Raw genomic sequence first — 27,038 nt, forward strand, 5'->3', positions numbered from 1 at the left:
GTTGCTGTGCGTTTTCGAATTTTTTGTATACGCTTGTTCATATGACAATATTTACGTTTTTCTTGCTTTCATGATTCTTTTATCAGTTTGCTCAGTATTGGAATGCGTTGTATTCTTATTGTTTGTTATTTACACAGCGTCGTTTGCATAACGATGTATGTTTTGCAACTGTATCCCCCCCTACAAGAATGCCCTCAACGGGAGCTGTAGGTACCTAAATAAATAAATAAAATAAAAAATTGGAGGACGCTTAAGCTTCGACTTCAAGAGTGGAATGCGATAGCGTTGTCGCACCCCGTTCGCGCCGTCCACTCCAAACGATCTACGCGAGACAAACGTCGCAATCGGCACGCGACCGGCCGGGCCGCGACGCACCATGAAGGCGGACGCGATCATGGGGCGAGTGGCGTGCCACGTGTCGGGGCAGCGCCGTACATTGCGAGGAGGGGGTCTTCTGTGTTTGCCGCAAGATGGTCCTGCGTGTGCGCAGAGTACAGAAGAAATGTAGCGGAAACCTACTTCGCTACTCGTGAAACTGCGACTTCTGTAATTTACATGGTCATAATTACCGATATACACCACAGTATAACTTTCTACGGCACGTTTCTAAGGCAACACCGCATTCACTAGAGGCGATTTTGTCCAGTCTTGAACGATCGAACTCGTGGCTGAATGGAAGCGTCTCCGTCTCACACAACGGTGACCCTGGTTCGATTGCCACCAGCCGATCTTGCAAGATGTTTTAGAGCGCAGCTCTTTGGCGTCCGTTCCTGGGTTTCGCGTCGTCGTCGGCGTTGTCGTCGGCCTCGTAACCAGCTCCGCCCCCCTTTCATCCCCCCAGCGCTAGCAGCGACCGACTGATACCGCTGGATGCCGCTGACGCCGCTAGAGAGTCAAGATAACGTGACTGCATAGAACACCGTCGCCGCCATGCAGAAAGAGGAGGAAAGGGTCCCCCCCCCTGTTCTTGTGTGACGGATAGGGTGCTCTTCAGTTGCCGACGCGCCGGTTATTTCACGTAGGCCCCGGCACGTCGACGAATACGTGACCACCTTCCCACGGCTAGACCTGGTTCTTAGCGCTGCGGAAGCGAGGGTATCATATTGTTTGTGTCGGCATCGGCGGCGTTGTCCCTGAAACCAACTCCGCAGCTGGGGTTGACTCACTATCGGCGTCAGCGGCATCAGTCAGTCGCTGCTATCTCTTCCCTCCTCCCTTTATCGTGTTGTCCGCTTGCTGCGCGCGCTTCTGCCCCTATCGTTTGCCGCTGGGTGTACACGCCGCCCCCCTCCCCCCTCTTCCTGCGAGTCTCCGGTTGTCGAAGCGCCGGCTCGAACTTAATTCCTTTCTTCGCTCCTCCTCCAATGCAACCCCTGTGCGGTGGCAATCAGAGAGCCAGATCGGTGGCGGCGGATCTGTATATGTGCACCGCCCGAGCCGAAATTGCCGCTGCCGTTCACCCTGTGCGGTGGCAATCAGAGAGCCAGATCGGTGGCGGCGGATCTGTATATGTGCACCGCCCGAGCCGAAATTGCCGCTGCCGTTCGCCACTGCGAAATTATCTGCCAGTTCTTTCTGAGCCATGAGCGAGACGACCGATGGAAGTCCTCCGTCTGCTGCTGCTGCTGCTGCTGCTGCTGCTAAACGAGCTGCCAGAGCAGAGGCCCAGCGCCGTCGCCGTCAGAATCCAGAGGTGCGTGCCGCCGAAGCAGAAGCTTACCTAGTGGAGTCTTTGTTAAAGGAATACGTGTGAAAAATAAAAAAAAAATTCTGTGATAGCGCATACATGTGTTGCTCGATTTCTTTGCCTCAATCTATCGAAAAGGTGAAACAGCTTATTTGCTGCGCTCAAATTTCGCATTAGGAAGTAACGTAATCGTCGGTAATTTTTTTTTATTTATGAAGTGCCTTTTGGCATTTATCGCTCACGACCAACGCCGCTGACGCCGACGACACCGGCTTTTCTGCGACGCTTTTTTTTTCTTTATTACCGTTTTGGCTTTTCTGCGACGCGAGCTCCTTAAGGCTGTCGCGTTAATAAACCGGCCAATTAATTTTGAGAAGAGAGAGTCGCTTGCAGCCGCCCAGTCAGCCTGATGCCTGTAGGCTATCATCCACTATCTATAAATATTGTATGAAGCTTTTCGTTTCTTCTTCGTCTGCGGAAAGAGTCCGGCTTTCGTCCTCTACCCCGAAGTCACAACAAGGCTAAGCATGGTGAACATGATATATAAGGGAAAGGGGGACAAAGCCGACACAAACAACTACCCTCCCATGCCATTGACGTCAGTGGTTTTACAAGGGTGGTAATGCAGATTGTAAAGGACAGACTGCAGGCATGGGTGGAGGGCAAGGAGGTGTGGGGGAACTACAAAAGGGGTTCCGGAAACAAAGGATGTTAGAGGACGATCTGTTCTCATTGACGCAGTGTGTCGAAATATCAAGGGGGCCTTTGACAGTGTATTCCAGAGGATTCGTCGGCCCGCTAGATGTGGAAGATGGAGTAACTAATCTTTTAAAAGATATCTGTAAAAGCAACAAGGTGCTTATAAAATGTGAACAAAAGGTGTCTGAGCCTATATAGATAAAGCGGAGGATTAGGCAAGGGTGCCCTCTGTCACCTTTGTTGTTCATGTTGTATATACGGAAATCATCAGGTGTTGAGCCGTTTCCTCTTCTTCTCCACAAGCACCGCGTAACGTGTGGAGAGGAAGAGGAAACGGCTCAACACCTGATATTTTCCCTAAAGGTCTTCACCCTACAGTTCAAAGCAACGGCGCGGACATTTTTCAAAGCATTGGGGTTTAGGGACAGTGTAGAAAATAGACTTTGAGCGGGTAGAAATAGCCAAACGGAGGTAATATGACTGGCGGCTAAAATCAAGGCAAGAGTAAAATTTCACCCTCGACTAAGTACAAAGTACATTAGTCACGGCTTAAGTGCCCCCTATTCTGGTCGTGACCATCCCAGCGAGAATCGGGACCCTCCCTCCACGTATAACGAGATCATAAAGCACTTTTATCTAGACCGCAGAATATACAGCACACCTCACAATAAGCTCACCAGGCCTCAAGCCCTGACGTTCAGAATGCTTCAAACAAACACGTACCCCACGCAGAACAGACTACACCACTACATGCCTGACCTATACAAAACATCATATTGCGAAAATTGCCATAGCACACTAGACGTACATCACTTGCTCTGGCCGTGTGGTCGGACCCACGCAAACAAGGATCAAGACTCCGCCAGGCTACAAGACGCATTACGCAGCACGGACCTGGCGGAGCAGCTCTGGGCCGTCCAGCGAGCCCACGATGCGGCCAGGGAGTTACAACTCCCGGTCCCAACGTGGGAGTAGCCCGCTCTATGGGACCTTGCGCCCCGTAGCTCGCAGGACCTTTCTATAAAGTTACTCCATCCATCCAAGTGGTATGTGCCGCTTCCCGGTTATGGTGGATCCACACGACAGACGAAATCCGTCTTTATCGCGATGGACGGCGCGTCACGTGACTACGCGTCACGGATTTGTGCCGTCCGCGCGTCGTCCGCGACCTCCATGGACGGAAAATGCCGAGCTATTTTTCCCATCCGGATTTTGGGGGTCGAATGCTGCGAATTTAGCCTAGCATGCTCTAAAGTCTGGCAACAAGCGCGGTTTTGGGATCTTACTGAAACAGCTTCATCGCTGCTGACACCATTCGTGTCTGTTCGCGCGCGCGTGACTCGCACAAGAGCGACTGAAATGAACCTGAGCGACGAAGCAGCTTTGTTCAGCGCTGTGTTTGTCTCCTCCTCATTCTGGTCCCGTTCGTTTAGCGCTGTTTGAATTTTTTTGTTCTTACATCTCGTGGAGCAGTTCCCCGTATTGTGGGACATGACTCTCACCGATTACGCGGACACGAGAGCGGAACAAGACCTCTTTCGATGAAGCAAGCACTCGTCATCATCCATTTCGGACAAAACAACAGCCATTCTTCTTCTTCTTGATTTGGGAGAGGGAAAGTACGCTCAATTCTGCAGCCCATATGGGAGCACGGCGCAGCGTACTGGGGATGGGGGCAGGGGATGAAAGGTGAGGGGGTAGAGGGGGAAAGGGAGAGTAGGTTTCAGGCAGCATACGTCAGCATCATCCAGGGGCGATGGCCGGCGCGCGAGGCAGAGGCCATGGGAGGCCGAAGTCTATTGGCGATCTAGGAGCCCGTTTGAGTACACATATTCAAGCAGGCTGGCCAGTGCTGGAAGGTGGTAGCGGGCCGGTAAGAGTAGGTGTGTTTCTGTGGTAGCCGGGAGTCCATACCGTCGGTAGGTGGCAGTGACTGGAGCGCGCTCCTGGGCTAATGCAGGACAGGTGCAGAGTAGGTGTTCGAGGGTCTCGGCGTCACCGCACCTTCTGCAGGCCGGCGAGGCGATGCGTCCCTTGGCATGAAGGCTAGCTGCCGTCTACACGGAGCCCGTGCGCAGACGAAGGAGTGTGGAACGATCCCGTCGCGAGAGACCGCTCTCAGGAAGGAGTTTTGGGGCTCGGTTGGTAGCTACCCTGTTATCCGGATGGCTGGAACTGAGCAACTGTTTTAGTCGCTGCCTGGAGGAGTCCGATGCTGCGACTGCTCTGGTGAGTGGAACGGTTGGGTGGTGGGCGGCCTTAGCAAGGACATTCGCCTCCTCGTTTCCAGCGATCCCTACGTGGGAAGGCAGCCAGTGGAAGATGGCTACCCCTACTGCAGAGAGGGCCGAGATTTTCGCTCTCAGTAGGGTCTCAGTGACTCCGTGTCGATGGTGATCGGAGAGTGCCTGGAGAGCCGGACGCGAGTCACTTAGCACCGCCACTGGTTTTGTCGGGGGTTCCTCAGCCAGGAGGTCTGCAGCCAGGTGGAGTCTCGCCAGCTCAGCTGCTGTGGATCTCGCGCGAAAAGAAAGTCGGCACTGCCTGCTCCTGCCCTCAGATGGGATGGTACAGGCCGCCGCTGCGGAGCCATTGGAGAGCACGGAGCCATCCGTGTACACGAGCAGCCTGCCGTCCAGCTCTTCCAGGAGTTTGCCAGTAGCCGCCTGTTTTAGTGCTGCTGCTGGCGTCAGACGCTTTGATGCTCCATTCAGGGATAGGTGCACTATGGAGGTTGCTCGTGTGGCGGAGATGTGACCATGGGCACTGGTCGCTGCACAGTCAGCTCCTCGTAGAGCTGACAGAGCCCCCCCCACGCGAGATAGCGGCTGGCTCCGCAGTCAGCAGAGCAGAGCCCCACCATCTGGAGCATGGTGCAGACGGTCAATGTGCCCAAGGGCACGCTGGAGCATGTGCAGCGAAAATGGCCATTCGTCAGCCTCAGCCAGTGTGGCAGCAATTCGGGAGTGCTTGGGGAGACCAAGGATGCTCCTTACTGCACTCCTGTGCAATCTCTCGAGCTATTGCTTCCTGGTTGGGGATAGCAGAATCAGCGGCAGGGCATATAGCAGGATAGATGTGGCCGCAGCTTGGTTCATCCGCCGCGCCGACTTGACGGTGCAGCCCCGACCACGCTGCTGCATCTTGCTCACTGCCCCCTGGACTCTTCGGACTTTGGAGGTGACAGCCTTGGCAGCAGGAATCCAGGAGAGCCGACGATCAATGGCTAGGCCTAAATATGTGACCTGCCGCTTCCATGGGACGGTGGTGTTTGTAATGCGCAGCTGTTTCACGTAGTGGCGAGGGGAGGCCAGCGGGTGTACAAGTAGTGCCTCTGTCTTTGCCGGGGACACGGAGAGGCCAATGCCACTGAGGAAGGAGATGACCGCTTCTAATGCCCTCTGTAGAGAGCGCCGGATGGCAGCGATGCTTCTCCTGGGTCCTCGTATCCACAGCGCCACGTCATCTGCGTAGATAGCGCAGCAGACTGGGTAGCAGCTGTCAGCCGGTGGTGCTGCTGCGAGTCCTGCCAGAGCCAGGTTGAAGAGGAAAGGGCTCAGCACTGATCCCTGCGGGACACCAGAGGTGATGTCTCTGGGATCGCTGAACACCTTGCCTACCCGCACACGAAAACTACGGCCCACCAGGAAGGCAGAGATGAAGCCCCGGAGACATCCCGTGACGCCTGAGCAGTCCAGTGCAGCCTTGATCACCTCGTGAGGCAGCCGGTCAAAGGCACTCTAGACGTCCAGGAGCAGCAGCATGGCGACGCCTCCACTGCCCCTGGCATCCTCCAGGGTGACCACCACATCTGCGATGGAGTCCGCCGTTGAACGCTTTTGCCTGAAGCCAGATTGCTATTCTGCAAAGTACTTCAGCTGGGCAGCTATCCATTCGAGCCGCGATAGGGTCATCTTCTCCATCAGCTTGCATGTTGCAGAAGTAAGGAGGAGGAGAGCGAAGTTGCAGGATTCCGCCATTGTGGCCAACCGTCATTTAATTTCGATCTCCACTTTCATTCAGAGTGAAAAACACGTTTGACCAAATCTTTGTTACACCGATGGCGCCATCTAGAGTGAGTAGAAACAAGCAATCATATTAACTTACGGCCACTGAGATCCGCCAACATATTTGAGGCCATGTTCAGCCAACGGGGAACCAGCGCTTGAGTTATCACGATGCCTGCAGCGCCGCCCTGGCGGTTAGAACGTGCACAATGCAGCCGCTGCCGCGCACGAAAATTGCTACTGGTAGTGGCGTTGCGTGCCCTGAAAGTCGAAGGAAAACAAAAGGACGCCGACTATACAGTTGCGCATACAAGTGCCATGATACGCGCATGCGGATGAGGACTCGGCGCTGAGATGCATCCGGTAAATTTATGTAATTAGTGCTAAATGTAGCCAGCGTTGTTACGGATCCAGCAGCGGAGCACTGAAACCTTTGCTTCCGCGAGTCAGCTGATGCGATAAAGCTTTCTTCTCCACTGACTGCTGTGGCGAAGTAACATCAGAATTTTTTATGTCTAGCCAGAGAAATATGGAATGCCTTCAGGCCAACTAACACTTCCGAAACCATAGCGCAGCACCACCGGAGCCATAGCTGCTAGATTTGCGAGGCAGGCTGCCACGCAAGCATGGCAACGGCACACGGCGCAATCGTTAAAGAAACACACGTGCTCGCCGCGACACACTGTGAAAAATATATAAAGCTTAAAAAGCTTCTTTCGTCATTTCTTCACTTGATGGCGCTAGCTTCTTTACGAAAACTGTCCACTTGAAGCGACGCGAGAACGGAAAAATACAAACTATAATACGGCCGCGCGCGTGTGTCGTCTGGTCGAGAGGCTGGAATATGCCGCGTTTCGTCGCCAGGGCGGCGTGCAACGCACTCTTTTCGAAGCACTTCGAAGCACTTCGGGCATCATTCGAAGCACGGGAAGCTCAGAGTAAAATCCTATACGAAAAACGTCTGAGGAAATTGGATGATAACAGGTGGGCAGCTAAGGTGTTTAAATACCTATACAGAAAGAGCGTTGACTCACAATGGCGGAAAAGAGCTAGGAAGCTAACCAGTAAGTATGCCAGACACGAGGACGAAAAAAGACAGAGCATTAAACGACAGGTTAAAAATGTGGAAAGTAAAAATTGGATAAATTCAATGGAAAAGAAGCATAGTGTAGAACTATATCGATACTGGAAACAGCAGATCAGGAAGGAAGCGTTTTATGATAACTCAAGAGGCAGTGCCCTACTCGTTGAAGCTAGATCAGGATGTCTTAGAACGCTGAGCTATAAAAAGAAATTTAACGAAGAAGAAGACACATGTACTGTGTGTGGTAAATATGTAGAAACGATGGAACACCTCATACTAGAATGTGATGGTATCAATCCCGATGGCGATGCGGCCACAGTCACCCTTCCTGAGGCCCTAGGGTTCAGAGATGATAGTCATGTAAATAAATATGCGGTGGAAACTAGCAAAAGGCGATTGGAGGATTGGTGGCTCAAAAGCAGAGAGGTGACATAAGGTTAAAAGGGTAGGAAGACGTATTTAAAGAAAATCGAGAAATTCAATAACACACAACACAGATAAAAATAAAAGGCAAAATAAAAATCTGAGCATGGTGGCAACTGCCATCGCCCTGTTTAAAAGGGGACGCTCCTACCTTCCATCCATCCATCCATCGACGTGCCGCCTATCCAGCGCTGGTTCCCCACACAGCCACTCTAAGCCTACACAGCCGAGAATCTGAAAATCTATTTCGGAAACGGTGCCCACTCATCACGAATACATTGCTGTCGAAGCTTCTGGACACAAATTTAAACCAAATTCAAGCCTTAGTTTGAAAGTTATGGGCCACACAGTGGACGACGACTACTTGACAGGTTCGAGGCGGACGGCAGTCGCTTGGGGCGGTGCCGCCATCTTCATTTTTCCGGCGCGGTCGTCTGCTCAGCCCGCCCGTCTTCTGGATGCGCTTCGCAGCCAGACGGGCAGAGGAATAAGCGTCCTCGGCACAGATTTGCGCGGAGCCGTCCGTCGTGTGGATACACCATAATGGTGTAAGGGAGCCTTATCCATCCATCCATTCGTCCATCCGTCCGTCCGTCCGTCCGACCGTCTGTCAGTCCATCCATCCATCCCTAATAGCTGGATCGCACCGCATAAACAAACTACAAATCTCGTATGATGCAAGAAAACACATGAAAAACGAGGGTTGAGTTATTAGAGACTTTTAGCATGTCCGCTATTCCGGCAAACCGGGGCGGTTTGGGCGGATTACCGGATAGTCGGAGGCGTAAACTTGAGCGGTCGGGGTGGTGCAGCCACCTGGTGTTGCAGAGCTCAATCAGACAAACACAGAGATAAAATTGCAGTAACCTACTTTATTCTGCTTCGCTGCTGGTACAAATCTTTGGCAGCGGCGTAATTACGCCGCTGTCGGAAACTTACGCCCTAACTAAGAATAATGTAGCACGTAATTGGCTCCGTGTTTAGGTGGTTGAGCTTTGCACCACCAGCTGGCACCACCAAGCTGGCCGCTCACGTTTACGCTCCCCACCATCTGGATGGATGGATGGAAGGTAGAAGCGTCCCCTCTGAAACAGGGTGATGGCAGTTGCCACCATGCTCAGCTTCTTATTTTTGTTGTGTTGGAAGTTATTAAAATTCGCCATTTTCTTTAAGTACGTCTTCCTACACTTTTAACCTTACGTAACCTCTCTGCTTTTGAGCCACCAATCCTCCAATCGCTTTTTGCTAATTTCCACCGCATATTTATTTACAGGACGATTGTTATCTCTGAATCCTAGGGCCTCAGGAAGCGTGACTGTGCCCGCATCGACATCGGGATGGATACCATCACATTTTAGTATGAGGTGTTCTATTGTTTCTACAGATTGACCGCACACAGTACATGTGTCTTCTTCTTCTTTAAATTTCTTTTTATGGCTCCGCGTTCTAAGACATCCTAACCTATAGCTTCAAAGAGTCAAGTCACCAAAAAGTGGTCCTCATTTGTTCAAAATATGAAATATCTGCTAGTTTTGATCCTGCCGGAAAACAAATAATAGGACATCTTTTATTTAGAAACAGTCTGAAATGAAATCGACAAAAATATGTCCCAACTGACACATATGCCTTTAGAAAAATTCAAGTCAGTGTCCCATTGGTATTGAAATGGCTCTGCACGTTTGACCAAGGTCACCTTCTACTCTGATTCGGTTCTTGGCCAACAGGTGTACGGGGCAGCACGTGATGGTGAAAGTGATCGCCTCGTTTTGTTCTGTTTCAGTTTTCCTATAAATTCGTGTTTGCATTTGTGAGTTAGCGCTCGTCCTTTCTTTTTCTCGGCTGTCTTCGTGTATCCGCGCAAATATTTTCAGCATCTGGTCATTTTCACAAGAAGTCGTGATTTTGACAGTTAGACCTGTAAGAGGTTTGGTTAGATTTTTAATGGTTATAAGATACTGAGGCTGCAATGCTATGTAGGCTATCTCTGGACAGAGATTCTATAGTTCCAACATTTGATAATACAATGATTCCATGCCGTAAGGCCCACCAATCGTTGGGCTCAGCTGATTATATTTTATTCACACCTGAGCAAGCTGATTGTGTTTTCAAATACTGATATAGCTGCTAGCCCCCCTCCCCCCCCCCCCAGAAGAAGAAATAAGAAAAGAACTGGGCATGATGCAAGTAGCGAAGGCATCTGTTTGGCGGGAACAGCCCGGCACCAAGCTTTCACCGCAACGGATCGCGCCCGTCGTCCGCCACAGCGCGTTCCGAGGAGGCGCAACAGACAATCCTCGCTGCCCAAGCAGGGGATGCGTAGCAAAGCATCAAAGCCCCTTCCCTCCTCCCCTGTCCCTCCAGGCAAATGCGCCTGTGACAATTACAGTATTGAAACATGGTAACAACACGTCACCATATGCACTTCCCACACTGTAGCAGTTTATAATAGTAATCATAATAATAATAATAATAATAATAATAATAATAATAATGATAATAATAATAATAATAATAATAATGTAATGAAGAAAGGAAGATAATGACATCCCGATCATCATCAAGAGCGGAGGGCACGAGATCGGCGCTCGAACACCACCATCTTGTTCTCCCGACCTACTGTTCAGAGCTACCGCCTGTTTGTTGGACTCGTCCAATACACCTCCTTACATTTGGTGGATCGTGCCGGGTACGCACATCGCCGGCACCCTGGAACTCCGATCCCGTACGTTGCACTCGACCATGCAAGCTGACGCTGCCCAACCGCCGTTTGCCCGGCCAGGTACGCCAGCGAGACTCCCCGGTATTTTCGGGTACGGAAGACCAGGACGTCGAGGACTGGCTGTCGGCCTGCGAAAAAGTTAGTGGACCTAACAGGTGGGATGACGCTGCTAAGCTGAGTACCGCGAACTTTTACCTGGCTGGCGTCGCGAAGCTGTGGTATACGAACCACGAATCGGAATTTGAGAACTGGCCCGCTTTTAAGGAGGCAATATCTGCCGTTTTCGGTCGGCCTGCCGTGCGGAAGTTACGCGCCGAGCAACGGCTGCGCACACGGGCACAGGAACCTAACGAAACTTTTACCGCCTATATTGAGGACATAATCGATCTCTGCAGGCACGCCGGTGCTTCAATGAGCGAAAGTGCCAAAATTCAGCATATTATGAAGGGCGTCGACGACGATGTCTTTCAAATGCTTCTTGCGAAGTCTCCTGGCACAGTGTCTGAAGTGGTAACTCTGTACCACAGCTATGACGAATTGAGAAGGCAGCGGGCTCTCACCCGACGTTCCTCTCACACGTACAGTCAACCACTCGCTGCACTGAACATCGTGCCTGACCAGTCATACCTTCTCGCACAAATGAAAGAATTTGTGCTTGAGGAGGTGGCCCGTCTGTTGTCTCTCCTGCCGTTTGGTCAGCGTCAGGAGCTCCCACAGCAGCAGCAACTGCAGCGACCAATTCCGTTGGCTCCCGTGCTTCGACACGTCATCCAAGAACAAATTTCTGAGGCCATGCCGGTGCCCATTCAGCAGCCACCTGTCGCCGTGCCTCTTAGTTACGCAGAGGTAGTAAAGCGGCAGCCGCTTCAACAGCCCTCACCGTCCCATGGTGTGTCGTATGCAGCAGCCCCGATTCAGCCGTCCGTGACATGGGCTGCTCCCAACAATGCCAATCCCTGGCGAACGCGCGACAACCCGCCGATCTGTTTCGCATGCGATGGCCCTGGTCATATCGCCCGATTCTGCCGCCGTCGCGCGCCAGGATACTCAGACGCCCGTCCGCAGAACGACATGGAGCGTCCCCGCTCTCGTTATGAAGATCCGGGTCCCCAAACAAGCACGTCTTCACGGGACTATCCGCAACCCACGTCTCGTCGCTCGCCTTCACCACGTCGCCGATCCTTGTCGCCCATTGGTCGTCGACCAGCCCCTGCAAATGAGGGAAACTAGCCCCCGCAGTTCGTGAGGTAAGAACTGCGCTGTCGAAATGCTCAAGTCCTCGAACTTTGCCGTCGAATATTGTCGAAGTTTTTGTAGAAGGCACCTGTGCATATGCTCTTGTCGATACCGGTGCTGCCGTTTCTGTTATAGACGCCACACTTTGCCGCAAGCTTCGGAAGGTGACCACGCCTCTTGACATGATGCCCTTACGTACAGCGAATGGAGACCCTGTTAGGCCTATAGCTGCCTGCACTGCTCGACTTATTATGGCTAAAGAGCATTACATTGTTGAGTTTATCGTCCTTTCGTGCTGCTCGCACGACATCATACTTGGCTGGGACTTTTTATCGTATAATCACGCCGTTATTGATTGTGCCATATCTGAACTTGAGCTTTTCCCTTTGTGTGACCAGTTCTACAACCCCGCTCATCAAGCCGCACACAAACTTGCCGTAACAGAAGATACAGAAATTCCGCCGACAGCAGCTGTTTTGGTCCCCGCGTTCTGCAACAGCATATGTGATGAAGCTGCATTCTTTGAGCCTTCGCGCCTCCTTCTAAGTCGGAAGCCACTTCTGTCTTATTCGACGCTCTCTATTTCGAATGGAACAAGCGCGCTCTGCCTCACAAATCCTCTTCCATATCCCATCAAACTGCTTAAAGGTGAATCCCTTGGATGCGTGCAACCAATTGATATCGGCCAAATTTTTTCCGTGCAGCAAGATTCAGTTCGACGCGACCTCGACGTCGTCAGTGCTCTTAATCCTTCTGATGTACCAGCTGGCAACCTATTCAATTCGTCGATCGCAGACGGACTGTCACCATTTGAACGCTCTGCTCTTCTCCAGCTGCTCTACCAGTTCCGCGACTCTTTCGATGTTGCCCAACGTGCCCTTGGCCGAACTTCTACCATTGTTCACTACATCGACACCGGCTCCAACTCGCCAGTGCGACAACGACCTGTGTCTCCACCGCGGAACGTCAAGTTATTACCGACCAGGTTGACGATATGCTTAAACGCGACGTTATTCGCCCTTCACAAAGTCCGTGGGCATCACCTGTGGTTCTCGTTAAAAAAAAGGATGGGTCAATTCGCTTCTGCGTGGATTACCGGCGCCTAAACAAGGTCACTCGAAAAGACGTGCACCCGTTACCCAGAATTGACGATGCCCTTGATTGCCTACAAGGTGCCGAGTTTTTTTCATCGTTAGATTTGCGTTCCGGGTATTGGCAGCTGCCTTTAGCAGAGGCCGACCATTCAAAGACAGCCTTCGTCATGCCTGACGGTCTATATGAATTCAATGTCATGCCCTTCGGCCTCTGCAATGCGCCTGCCACCTTCGAGTGCATGATGGACTCGGTTCTGCGGGCTTTGAAGTGGCACATGTGTCTCTGCTACCTCGACGACATTGTTGTCTTTGCGCCAGATTGCGCAACCCATCTGGAACGCCTCAACCATGTCCTGGCGTGTCTGAAGACCGCTCAGCTGCAACTGAATCTCAAGAAGTGCCGCTGTGCTGCGCGAAAACTTACAATTCTCGGTCACGTTGTGTCAAAGGACGGCGTGCTTCCAGACCCGGATAAACTACGTGCCGTGACCGACTTCCCCAAACCGACGACTCTAAAGCAGTTACGAAGCTTCATAGGGTTATGCTCCTGCTTTCGTCGGTTTGTGCGCAATTTCGCCTCTATAACTGCGCCTTTGACCCAACTTTTAAGCAGCGCCTCCAATCCTTCGTCATGGTCTTCTGAGTGTGACCAAGCCTTCTCCACCCTTCGCCGTCTCCTGACGTCACCACCTATACTGCGCCACTACAATCCCACGGCCGCAACTGAGGTGCACACAGACGCCAGTGGTGTCGGCCTCGGTGCTGCTCTCGCACAACGAAGGCCTGGGTTCGCAGAGTATGTCGTTGCATACGCCAGCAGAACGCTCGCCAAGGCTGAGTCAAACTATAGCGTCACCGAGAAAGAATGCTTGGCAATAGTCTGGGCGCTTGCCAAGTTCCGCCCTTACTTATATGGCCGCACGTTTGATGTAGTTGCGGACCATCATGCATTATGTTGATTGTCTTCGTTGAAGGATCCGTCAGGTCGCCTTGCCCGCTGGGCTCTTCGACTTCAAGAGTTTGACATCCGCTTTATATATCGTTCCGGACGCAAGCATGCCGATGCTGATGCACTGTCGCGGTCACCACAATCCACCGAAACTGCATCCATATCCATTATAGACCACCCATTGTCAGCTCTTGACGTCACCACCATCTCCTCTGCACAGCGCCACGATCCCTGGATCGCTTCGCTTCTTGACGTTTTATCCGAGGCACCCACCCTTTCGACCACTCGAACACTGCGACGCCAAGCTTCGCACTTCAGCATCCGTGATGGCCTCTTGTACCGGCGCAACTAGTCGCCAGATGGTAGGAAGTGGCTCCTAGTTATCCCCAGAACGCTGCGCTCTACAATCTGCGCGTCCTTTCACTGCGACCCGCAGTGTGCTCACGGCGGTATCTTGAAGACCTATGAACGCTTACGCAAAAGGTACTACTGGCGCGGAATGTTTCGCTTTGTCCGCAAGTTCATTCGCGGCTGCCACGAGTGTCAGCGACGAAAAAAACCACCGCATCCTGCCGCAGGTTCATTACAGCCCCTTGCGTGCCCAGACCGCCCATTCGACCGCGTTTGAATTGACCTTTATGGACCTTTACCTTTGACCACGGCGGGAAACCGATGGGCTGTCACTGCTGTCGACCACCTCACACGATACGCCGAAACCGCTGCTCTTCTCACGGCGACAGCACAGGATGTCGCCTTTTTCATCCTCCAGCGTTTTGTGCTCCGACACGGTCCTCCTCCCGAACTCCTCAGTGACCGTGGCCGCGTATTTCTCTCTGATGTAATTCAAGCCCTTCTCCACCAGTGCGACATTGTACATCGGACGTGTACTGCCTACCACCCTCAGACTAACGGTCTCACTGAGCGGTTTAATCGGACACTGGGCGACATGCTTGCGACACATGTTGCATCTGATCAGTCAAACTGGGACCTGGTTCTTCCATTTGCGACATACGCGTAGAACACCGCTACGCAAGTCACAACCGGGTATTCCCCCTTCTTCCTTCTGTACGGTCGCCAACCGACGCACGCTATCGACACGTTGCTGCCATACGCACCAGATGCCTCAGAGTGCACGCCCGTGTCGGAACCGCCCGTTACACTGAAGATTGCCGACAACTAGCCAAGCGCTTTACTACAGCCGACCAACAACGCCAGAAAAACGCTCGCGATGATGACCACTCTCCTGCCGAAACATTCGCTCCTGGAGCACTTGTGTGGCTGCTTGTACCACCCTGCGCCCCTGGCTTGTCGTCCAAACTACTCCCAAATTATCATGGTCCCTACCACGTCGTCGAGCGTACTTCGCCCGTAAACTACGTCATTGAACCTGTTACGCTGCACGGCGACCGTCGTCGACGTGGACGTGATGTTGTTCACGTAGACCGCCTCAAGCCGTACTTCGACCCTCTTGTCCCCATCTGTTAGATCGCCAGGATGGCTCCACCTTTCTCGACGGGGGCAATTGTAATGAAGAAAGGAAGATAATGACATCCCGATCATCATCAAGAGCGGAGGGCACGAGATCGGCGCTCGAACACCACCATCTTGTTCTCCCGACCTACTGTTCAGAGCTACCGCCTGTTTGTTGGACTCGTCCAATACACCTCCTTACAACAACAACTACAACAACAACAACAACAGCAATAATAATAATAATAATAATAATAATAATAATAATAATCTTCATTAGAAATAATCAATTTGTACATATAAATTTGCTAGGTCTGCCGAAGCCTTCTGTGGGATTGTATGGCAGAAACCTGGCAGTCAGGGCAATGCACTACGTAACTTTAATAAAAACAAGCTAAATGTCAAGTTAAAGAACAAATAATAAAAAAGAAAAACATATCACAGGTTCCTCAGGTAAACATGCCCAGCAAACAAGACTTATTGTGCAAAACAAAACACGTAGTACACAAGAACCATTAAAACTGAGTGAACATGGCACAATATGCAAACAAAGTTACAACCTACCGAGAACAAAAAAAAAAAGGATTAAAATCGTGACAACAGCGGAAACAGTCTTACATTCATTTTGGCAAAGGTCACACTACAACAAATAGACTTTATACATGCGAAAAATTTCTATTATTGCCTTGAGGGCCTTTTTTAATCCCGACAAATTTGTCTGATCCAGTACAGCACTGGGAAGGTTATTAAACAGATGGGGGATATAGTAGTACCTCCTGTGTCCTTTTTCATAACGAGTTCTTGTCCGAGGAACTGCATATCTGGGATGTCTACGCAAAGCAACACTTTTATATGCAGGTTCTCGGAAAGCATTGCTCCAGAAATAACGCATCACAATTGTCGAACGAAACAGACTCGAAATCGGGCATTTCTAAATCTCGAAATAACTTATCCGTGGTTTGCTTGTACGCAACACTTTTTAGTATGCTTTTTAATAGGCTGTCAATTTTATGTTTCCAAAATCCGCTGCAAGTAAAATAAAACAGCAAATGCCGTACCTTATATGCAGGTAGCCTAAAGCATGCACTATCACTTTTTTAAATATTGGTAGGTGCATAACTACTTATACGGTAAAGGACACATGCAACGTACCTTACGTAATCGCGCACAAATTCGAGCCATTTGAATATTCCATGATAGGTCAGTAACAAAGTATACTCCAAGGTACTTGACACTATCCGCATATTGTACTGGGATGCAAACACAAACAATCAGAACCGTGAAGGAAGACATGTTGACTTGTTACAAGAGCCTTTAACGGATTTCTGAAACATACCAATCGAGTTTTCCGAGCACTGTCTGTTATATGGTTTTTTTGAGTGAGTGAGTGAATAAACTTTATTGATATGGTTTTTTTGAAACCAGTTCACCAAATTTCTTGTCGCTTTGAAGTAAAGCGACAGCAGCTGCTTCGTAGTGCATGTGCTTAGAAACAAGCAACGTACCATCTGCATAATAATAATAATAATAATAATAATAATAATAATAATAATAATAATAATAATAATAATAATAATAATAATAATAATAATAATAATAATAATAATAAATGGCAATTGGTAACATATCTACTACCACGCTTCACTTGCATCGGCCTTTCTTTCTAACAAATATTCGAGTTCTGAATAGTGAGTTTCTACGTGCAGAATGATTAAGTGTTTCTTTGGTTATGCGCTACAACTATGTGGGCAATGGCAACGTGGTTGAGCTGTTCGTACGTAGCTTGGCATGTTTTCACTGGAATTATTGCAGCTTGACAATGGCGGGCACACAAAGTAGGAACTGGTTTGGTAGCAATTTTCTGCGCTTGTCCTGTGTGTTTCCTCCTTCGTCCGTTGTCGTTTGCGCGGTTACATAATGCATTCCAATACTGGTGGCAATGTCTCGCAGTAGCTCTGGGCAATTCGCAAAACACAGACCTGGCTCAAGCGCGAGTGGTCGACACAGCGCGGTTCAAAATTACAGTGGTTCCCGCCTTCTGCTGGCCGCAGCACGCCGACTGCTCGCAGCGCCACTCGATTCTCGGAAAGATCAAGGCTGGCGGACGGCAGTTGACGAAGCAAGCTCCGCAACTGCAGTGCTGCTTCTAGTTAGGGTGCTCGAAGTGTGCCGCCGCTGCCTCGAGCTGCGTGCTGCTGTGCGGTCGTAGTAGCGTAGCAGGCCGTGTCAGCGCCCACTGCCAGCTCGTGATCGTCGTCGGGACGCGCGTGCGATTGTTCTCGGAGCAGCTGATCGTCGTCCCGGCACCGCGACGGAGTGTTGCGGTCATGTGGGAACAACTCGTGAGGCGGGGCCGCTCGCTCGTCAAGGTCCTCAACAGCCCGTTCCTGGTCGAGCGTGTTCAGAACTACTTCGGTGTTTACCGGCTGGCCAAAAACGGTCAGCAGAACGGCGGCACGCGCAACGGCTACGCGGCGGCGAAGGCCGAGCGGCCCGGGCGGTGCCGCGTCGAGCGCCCCGTGTGGTACCACCTGTTCCGCTTCGGCTCGCTGCTGGGCTACGAGGCGTTCTACGCCACGTTCTTCCCCTTCATCCTGTGGAACTGGGACGCCGTCGTGTGCCGGCGCGTGCTGCTCGCGTGGGCGCTGGTGATGTACTGCGGCGGGCTGGCCAAGGACCTGTTGCGCTGGCCGCGGCCGGCGTCCCCGCCGGTGGTCCAGCTAGACCGGGCGTACGCGGCCGAGTTCGGTATGCCGTCCACGCATGCGATGACGGGCGCGACCGTGCCTTTCGGACTGCTGCTTTGGACGCAGCAGCGCTACGAGGTGGGTCTCTCCCCTGTTATACGCGCCGCGAAAGCTTTGTGGGGCGTCACCGTGCCGACAAACAGCTGGCGGTAGTGCGATCGAATTTTCGACGGAGAAAGTTGTCCCGCAGCCCTCATTAGAATAGTTACCTAGTTCGGTAGGCAAGTGATGGCAGCTTTCACAAAACAGTAATCAACCAAGTACACAAAACATCGCAGTGCAACATTTGCTAAGCGGACCAGTAATAATAGCAATAAAAATAATAAGTACAGGGCAAGAAATTAGGTCTACCAAAACCGCATAATGCTTGACCAATGCAGTACTTGACTCACTGTGGGGCCCAAACCTCAGAGTCCCAAGAGCCAAAGCATCGACATTTTAACACAAGCACAAGGATGAAGTGTATCGGAGCAGCAAAAATGTAATAGCATTAACAAGATAACCAACAAATGTGTCTGAGGACAAAGGACTTGATGTTTATCTCTTAGGTACACCGCAGATAATTTGGGGAAATGTGACTATTGCATTGCAGAAGTTAAACAAACTGATGCCTATACAGTTGTACCTCGGTTCACGTACTTAATTCATTCCGTGACTATCGTTGCGAGCTAAATTTGTCATAAACCATAACAGACACTAGGGATTTGAAAAAATAATATATATATATATATATATATATATATATATATATATATATATATATATATACAAAAAAAAAATATGACAGTATATTTCAAATAAAACCTTATCAGTTCATAGCACTCTTCCAGTGTTCTGCCGTATTTGTCCCTTAATGCTTTTCCTAACAATGAAAACAAGTGCTCTGTTTGTTACTGTACAGTGCAGTGCAGTAATGTGATTGTATGAAGAGAGAGGACACTCACACCTCTGGTGGGATGGGCATGCTTTTATTGCTTGGCAGGGCAGTGACTGAATAAAAATGTCTTCTTCGTGAATGACCCTCTGAAAGTGAGATACTATCACGTCGTTCCTCAGGTTCAATATTCTAATTGCAGTTACATTGGGGGGTGGGGTAGGGGGTGCTTCTCAAAGATATTCTGGCACACATTCCTTTTTTTCCAGAACAGATTTGATGGCATTGCTGCTAGCACAGAAAGGTTCTCAACAAGGGCCTCCTGTTTTGCATGTGTAAAATGGCCTACACAGTCCCACTCATAACATTCTTTCAAGCTTCTTAGCACTGTTCATTGAACATTTCTTCTCGAAATGGCACATCAAATACAAAACATACTTTAAGCTAAAAATCAATTATCAGGTAAAATTGTTATTAATAAAGTTGTTTTCATTTAATGCTTAGTAAGTTGCATCACACGCTATCTTGAGTGAAGCTGATATTAAGTTTGTGAAACGAGGTAAAATTTTGCGAACACTGCACTTCGTAAACAGAAGCATTCACATACCGAAGTAGCACTGTGTTGAAAAAATTGTACAAGCTATTCTTCTGATCACACTAAATGTAAGATTAGAAATTACATGACAATGCTTCGATTTTCGTGACCAAGTGGTCAAGCAAGGGATGTTTCTGGAGCTAACGTTTTGACACTGGGACTTACTTTTGTGCCCTTTTTGAAATGGCTCTGGTGACATTCCTTGCTTGACCCCCTTTGATCACTTCAAGTCTCACATCTTACTCTGTCTTGTTTAGACTCTTTCTTGAAATATAAGTGGTCTCAGAGTATGGGTCACAAGTATGTGTCTCATGCTAACTTTTGAAAACTGGAGTCCGATCAGACAGCTTACATAGTAGTGTCATCTGTGTTTCTCTGCTGTCCTCTGTCAGGTGTGCTACACCTAAGCCCTCAGAAGCCCTAAGCCCTGCACCTAAGTCCTCGAAAGGCTGTTCAGTAAAGCTGCCCTTAACACATGTCAAGATCTATGGCAAAAATCTGCTTGAGGGGAATCTGGAAACCAGAATCTTTCCAGGTGCCATGCTTCACCTGGTTTACTCTTATAACTGTGAATAAAGTCTTGTACTTGTCAGTGTCAACATTAAGGGAGACCAAGACTCTGACCATTTCAGGTAACATTCTTTCTTTTTCTTTTGACGGTTAACCTGCAGTACGCTGTACATAAACCTTACACTAAAACTGATAAAGGCAGTCAGGCCAGGTATGTTTAATCAATGCTACCTGAGAATGCCATGATATTAGTAAAATTGTGTTTTAAAATTTTTCCTCAAATATGTCACTAAAAGGTAAACTACTACCCATGTGTGGGCACCAGAAGTATGGCTATTTCCCTTGCACAGTAGACCACTGAAACTCTTTGGCAGGTACATTCGCTCACAATCTTTAAATTAATGTTTAACTGCACTTGTTAACGAGTCTCGAAACATTCCATGTAACTTTTTTTTCATATTTGGTATGCTTCTTTGACAATGACCAATGACAATGAACACAATTTGTATTCAGTTTTTTTTCTCTCTCTCTATATATATATATATATTGTGTATGCCCATTTGTGCAATAGCTGTTTCCCTAGGGAAAAGTTATTGGGTACAAACAAAATAATAAATCAGTGCAGCACTGACCTGATATTTAATAACAGGAAAGTAAACTGAAGCTATGTGTGTACCAGTTTAGTGTCATTACGAGACCAAAATATGGAGGCACGACGTAGTGCTACTGTCAACTGACACCATTATTGCATAAAAGGCTTATAGGAACTGTCCACAATAAGCAGCATAGAGAGTGCAGCCACAATGACAAATGATCAGGAGAGCAGTGTCAGGAAAATGATTACAAAAATGACATTCACTACTGAACAGAGCAGCAGATGCATTTGTGTATACATTAATTTTCACAGCTACCTACAGCATCCACTAGAAACATTGTTGTAGGGGTGACCAATCTTGCATAATACATTAGCAAAAGTATGCAGAGAGTATATGACATGATGCAGTTGCAAGACCCTTGACATGCCTGAGACAGTACAATGAGAGAAAAGTATGGAGAATACTGACAACAATTGGCTTCTACACAACAACTAAAAGTAGTCTAAAAGACGAATGTTCTATCAAACGGACAGGAAAAGAAAAGCAGCATGTAATTCTTTGTGGAAGGCAGTTCCACTGTTATTTATTAGGAAAAATTGTGCATTTGGCATAATTTATTTGGCCATATGTATTCTTGAACTTTTAAATTATGGTAAGGTCTGGAGAAATGTATCTTTTAGTTTAATTGAGTTTACATTCATACTGTCCTGTAAGATGTTTTAGAAGAGCTAAAGTTTGAGGTGTTAATGGCTGACTGCTAAATGTGCAAAATTGGGAAACAGGACTCCATACAAGACACACACAAAAAGATCAAGTACAGACTACCAACTGGGTTATTGCAACGTTGGGCGTTATAAAATATAGCATCACAAGTCAGCTGAAATGCGCAGGTGCATACAATTCGAAACATAATCAAGTACCCTTTGCCCCCATCCCCACAGAACCTTCTCATGCATTGGATTAGTCAAAAAAGGCATTTTTGCACTGAACAGTGATACAGACGTGTCACTTTACACAGGCACTACCCCTTCTTTTGATAAAAAATGCTTCCAAAATCTCTCAGGCACATGCATTCTTGCTCCTTCCTAGTATCTTGGCAAGATGAGATTGCCTCCACAGGTGCAGGCAGCACAGTGAGTGGGCAAATTGGCCATTTCACTATTTTTGATAGCTGATGTTCCTGTGCGCGGTCGCTTCTGCAGCATTCTGTCTTCCCTATGCAGGATTTCCCGCAAGTTAGCAAGACCTCATGTACCACTACCACAGTGCAGCAGACATGTGGTTTTTCATGCTTTTTTCCACAGCTGTTGCTGCGTTCATTGTGTCAAATGCACAAACAAAACCGTTCAAGTTCTTGCGTTGCCGAAAACACCATGCTTATGCCGTCATGGTCCGCAACCTTCTTCAGGTTATGCGTAACCTTGTGTAAGTAAGGAACCACTTGTGATTTCTTCTTTCCATGCAATACGCCTGGTTCCTTCTGCTGCTGCTTTTGTGGGCACCCTTTAAAAAGTTCTGCAGGTTGGTCTCAACTACCGCTGCAAGCGCTGACTGAGGGAACCCAGCTGACTTTAATCTTTCAATCTGATCTAGGAAGCTTGCCTGCATCTCATGAGGATATGATTTCTTAAGGGTCGACTCAAAACACAAGGAAGCAATTGCTCTCTTGACTGTCTCATTATGGGCGGATGAGTATGGAAGTAAAGCTTTCTTAGCTCGCACACAGTTCACCCTATAGGTGTGGCGTTCCCTGAAGATGAGCTTTAAATCTAAGAACTGTAAATTTTATTGCGATGGCATTTTATGGGTGAAAGTTAGGCCGTTACCAGAGTCATTAAACTTTAAGACATTGTCAACCCTAGTACAATAAGCTGTGTTAGTTTTTTCATAACCACAAGGAAATTGTCCGTGTATCAAAAAACTTTCATAACGCCATCACTAATACTATTAGCAGGGTCACAGTCAATATAAGCCAAAAAAATGTTACACAGCACAGGGCTACAGAAGAGCCGATGCATATACCTTGTCTCTGCAGGAACAGGCCTTAGTCAACACTTATGAGGGTGTGCTTCAGATAAAATTCCAGTAATCTCATAAAATTGTCTACACTCAGGCTGGTAGAGTTCTGAAAATAAATTTCAGAATTCTCTTCTGTGCAAGTTCTAACGCATCTGAAAAGCTCACTATGGGAAACAATAAAACAGGTCCTGTACGTAAATCGAGAATGCCAACCCAGGTGTAAGGTAAAAAAAAAAATGCGAGGCCTCCAAGAAATTTTTTTTACAGAAGGGTCATTTATGTCCAACTGTTTCAGGTGTTTTAGCAGAAATAGGCTAGCCTGGTGCTGCCACCAGCCTTTTTCGCTAAGAGTGGTATGGAAAGGGATCTCAGCTTTATGCGTCTTCGCGCTAAAAAACACTTGTAAGGTTTCTATACTTATTACTGCGGATGCCATTAGCGAGCCTTGTCAAATTCAAGTCTTTACACAACACCACTGCTTTGGTCTTTACACGTGCTTCATAAGGTTTCACCTTGACGAAATTCTTCCTGATGGCTTCGCATGCTTTTTCTAGGTAGAGTGTTGAGGGCATGATCACAAATCCACCTTCTTTACCCGCTATCATCAACCTTAGTCCTTCCTTGAAGTAAGTGATGATAGATCCCAACTTGTTATTCACTAGTGAGGGTTTGTACCTACTTGTGCTCCTTTGAAGGCTCTTCACTCCTTCCAGCTGGCACTTTTCTCAGTCTTCCTGTTCGCCTCTTCCTGCTATTTGGAGGTGCACAGCCAGCAGCTCACAGGCGGACATGAAGTGCGCTTGAGGGAACTTCGGACCTCTTTGTAGCACATTTGAAATGTGGCCTGGGGCCAGGGCTCATCTCAGGTAGACCCCCCGCCATTGTTCCATTAACTACCCCATTAACCTTCTTGCTGTCTGCCACTTGATTTCAGGCAACCAATCGAGAAAATTACCATAGAATATGATGCGTGTCCAGTCTTGAAAAAACTGCACTTGTATCCGCAGTTCTTACTTCCATACTTCGAATAGATGAATGAACTTTATTCCCCTTATAAGAGAGGGGAGGGGTCGGGGGGGGAGAGAGGGAGGTCTAAGTACTCCAGTCCCAGCAGGCGTCCATCACCACATTATGTGGCTAGACATCTGTCTACCAGTCGTGGTAGGCCTCCGCTACCTCCTCAGCCCACCTCAGGACTCGGTCCTGTAGGGTGGGACTGGAGCTGCGCAGGGCAGTCTCCCACAGCTCCTCGCTACTAATTAATGATTTGAGCATGCGGGGGGAGTTTTGACGGGACATTGCCACATGATATAAGAGATCTGCTATCGGGACAAGGCAAAAGCGACACTTGGGTGTCAGGTATGTGGCGTGAAAGAATCGTGCAAAGTGCGCGGAGTAAGATAAGTGTGAGTTTGTAGTTGGTGCCACAGTTTTTCTCTCTGGCGCGTTCTAGGCACGGAAAGAGGTGGATACATTAGGCGTTGTCGTCTGTAATCTGTGCAAATTTCATGGAATGTGACGAGTGTGTCTATTGGCTTGTTGTTGGGGGTCATTGGGTTCTAGAGTTAGGCCCATATTTGTGGCTGCTAGGTCCGTGAATCCTCGAGCAGCAGTATGAGCCATTTCGTTGCTGGGTAAGCGACAAGTAAAGAGTGCGCGAGGTTGTTAATGTAGCCGTTACTGAAGTTCCGGATAGCAGTCTTAGAATCACTAATGATGTCGCAATCAGGTAGCCCCGCTGCGAGTGCAATGGCGGCCTCTTCCGCGTCACTCGCTGAGGTGGTCTTAACTGATGCTGAACAAACATTTTGTAACCTGCCTCACGTGTCCAGTACCGGGCTTGAGGCTGCCGAACAGCATCCAAGCATCTTGCAGAGATAGGCTTTTCCTGAGGCAGACAGCTAAAATCTTGCCATGCAAGTGGATACGAAACTGGCTCACAAGTGCATACGACACTGGCTCACAAGTGCATTAATTTTGTGATCTGGAGAATAAAAGGAGGGAATTTGAAGGAAGGAGCCCGATGTAGAAAAATATGGTTAATTAGAATATCTTGAGTGTTGATTCATTCTAATAACTGATTACTAAACGCGAAAAGATGGGAAATGGGACACCGCACAAGAAGACCGCACACAAACATCGAGCGCAAGCTACCAACTGTCTTGTGATGCTATATTTTGTAATGCCCAATGTTGCAGTAAGCCAATTGATAGCCTGCTCTCGATCTTTTCAAAGGTAAATGCTTTACATTGATTATTTTGAGTCATTTGCTCTACAACACTGGAATTTGTATGCATTGGTCTCGAACACAGGAATATGTGAGAAGTGTAGTCATCACACGAGTGGGAAAAGTGTGTTTAAGTTACCGTAGTACATAACCTTTAGAGCTGAGGTTTACACCACGTTGCTTGTTGCAGACAAACTTGTCACCAAATGATACAAGAAACCTGTAATCCACACTCTCTTTTTAAAGTGCATTAGGAGCCCAATATTTTAAGTTCGACTAATAAGAACACGTTGGCCTCAGGAAACCAAGGCAAAAATTATTTTTCTCTCCTGCTTCCTTATCCATGCTGGGACACAAAGCATTGATGAGGCATGCTCAAGAGCATTTGTGTACAATAGAGGACATGCACAAGTGCTTGCATGTACTCACTTTAGCATGTCCTCTACTGTGCTTGAATGTCCTGTAGCCTGTCTTACTAACAATGCTGCACCGTTACATTCGTCAAATGAAGTCTACTAGGTCTGCAGTGCACTAATGTCCTGCCAACAAAGCTAAACACTGCGCTCATCAAATGAAGAGTTCATTATGTCTGCAAATAAATCAACCAAGCAATGGCTTACAATTTCATTTTTAAGATGGGTGTGCCATCAGCTCATGTACAATTAAAGAATATTTAAAGAGCAACACTCCAAATTCTTTCCTAACTCATTTTCATTCAGTGGCATGGAAAGTTTGATTTCTGATGCGAAAATTAGGCAAAACTTCATTATTCTTGAATTTCACTCCAAAACCTGAGCATTGCTACATCAGTGTGAAATGTCATGGCTTTAATCATGGAATTTAAGTATTTCGTTATAATTGTCCCGTTTTGGTGCATTAGTTCTTGAGACTTACTAGGCTGAGCTTATGGTTTCATTAGAATCCAATGTAGTTATTTTTTGCCGATAAGTATAACCAGACCTAAGCTTTCACAATTGGTGAGGGCACGGCGAGTGTTGCAGAACTTCATTGCAGTTTAAGCCCCATCTTGCAGAAGTGTCATTTACTAATACTGCTTAAAATTAGTCTTTAATGTCGAAGTGACTAATGCAGTGATATTCAACAGTGAAGAACTTCACCTTGCTAAAGTAGTACCAGGTGAATGACCACTCATTTAGATTTCAGAAATGTTTTGTAGAAATCGCATCATGCTGCCTACACTGACCCTGTAAAGCTTTCTACTAAATTTACATAGTGCTGGAACCAATGACTGTCAACTACATCTTGTTGACAAGACCAGGGCATTAATCGGTGTGCAAGACATACTAATCCAAATGTTTCCTGAAGCGGATACCTTTCCATGCACATTTAATCCAGGGAGAAAACTTTTTTGTGTCCAGACTCACTGTTTTCAAAGTTTTTAGAAGCCTGTAATGGCATTTTATTTATTCACCATAAGCATGTTGCACTGCTCAGGCAGTGCTGTAGTAATGACGATCCACGGTGCCCCCATGCGACCTTTTATTTTAGATCTGAGCCTCGGCTAATGAATGAATTAATTAATGTGTTTATCGCTTACATGATGGAATGACCATGTTCACTTGAGTTGCAAGTTTCCCATCAAACCTGTATGCAGTTCATCAGGTATTCTAGACAGACGTTAAGATTGGTACAATACAGGGTGCCCCAGCCAACTTTAACCAAGGTTTAAAGGGTCCCCCACCAAGTCACGTAGCAAATTTTGGTTGCACGCGGGAAGTTAGTTGCTCTCTAGAGGGCGTTCCACCGAAAAATATTTTCAGATTGGTTTAATAGTAGAGAGAAATATTTGAAGTGTTGCAAAGCCATGATTTCAGGAGCTGAGCGTCACTGCCAACATATAAACTCTCCCCACTTGCCCCCCGTCTAGCCTCTGCAAGCGAAATTCCCTCCCTGCGTTCTCCCCTACTGGAGTTGGAGGATCACATGACAAATTCGTCATGGGCCCGCATTCTTTCTTTTTTTCCCTCTCGTTTTGCTACGCGGCACACTTCCGGTGATGGTCTCGGTTGTGAGCTGTTGCATTTGTCTCATTTCGCAAAGCGCATGATTTTGCACACTGTGCACGAGTACACATGATTAGT

The 27,038-nt window shown here is 48.2% G+C and overlaps 1 protein-coding gene across 5 annotated transcripts in view; it reads left to right on the forward strand.

Annotated features, from left to right (window-relative positions):
* Window positions 1–17,435: 17,435 nt before the first annotated feature.
* Window positions 17,436–27,038, forward strand: part of LOC142567706 (sphingosine-1-phosphate phosphatase 2-like) — a 216,321-nt gene continuing 206,718 nt past the window's right edge. For 2 of the 5 annotated variants that reach the window (XR_012825222.1, XM_075677874.1), the window contains exon 1: window positions 17,437–18,193. Coding sequence is in view for 4 of the 5 variants with exons in the window: in XM_075677874.1 (XP_075533989.1) it covers window positions 17,696–18,193 (498 nt within the window). In the remaining variant the exon portion in view is untranslated. Of the gene's footprint in view, window positions 18,194–27,038 lie in introns of all 5 variants that reach the window. The other 3 variants (XM_075677877.1, XM_075677876.1, XM_075677875.1) reach the window with 2 other exon arrangements.

The sequence above is a fragment of the Dermacentor variabilis genome, unplaced genomic scaffold, assembly GCF_050947875.1.
Source record: "Dermacentor variabilis isolate Ectoservices unplaced genomic scaffold, ASM5094787v1 scaffold_14, whole genome shotgun sequence".
NCBI lineage: Eukaryota > Metazoa > Arthropoda > Arachnida > Ixodida > Ixodidae > Dermacentor > Dermacentor variabilis.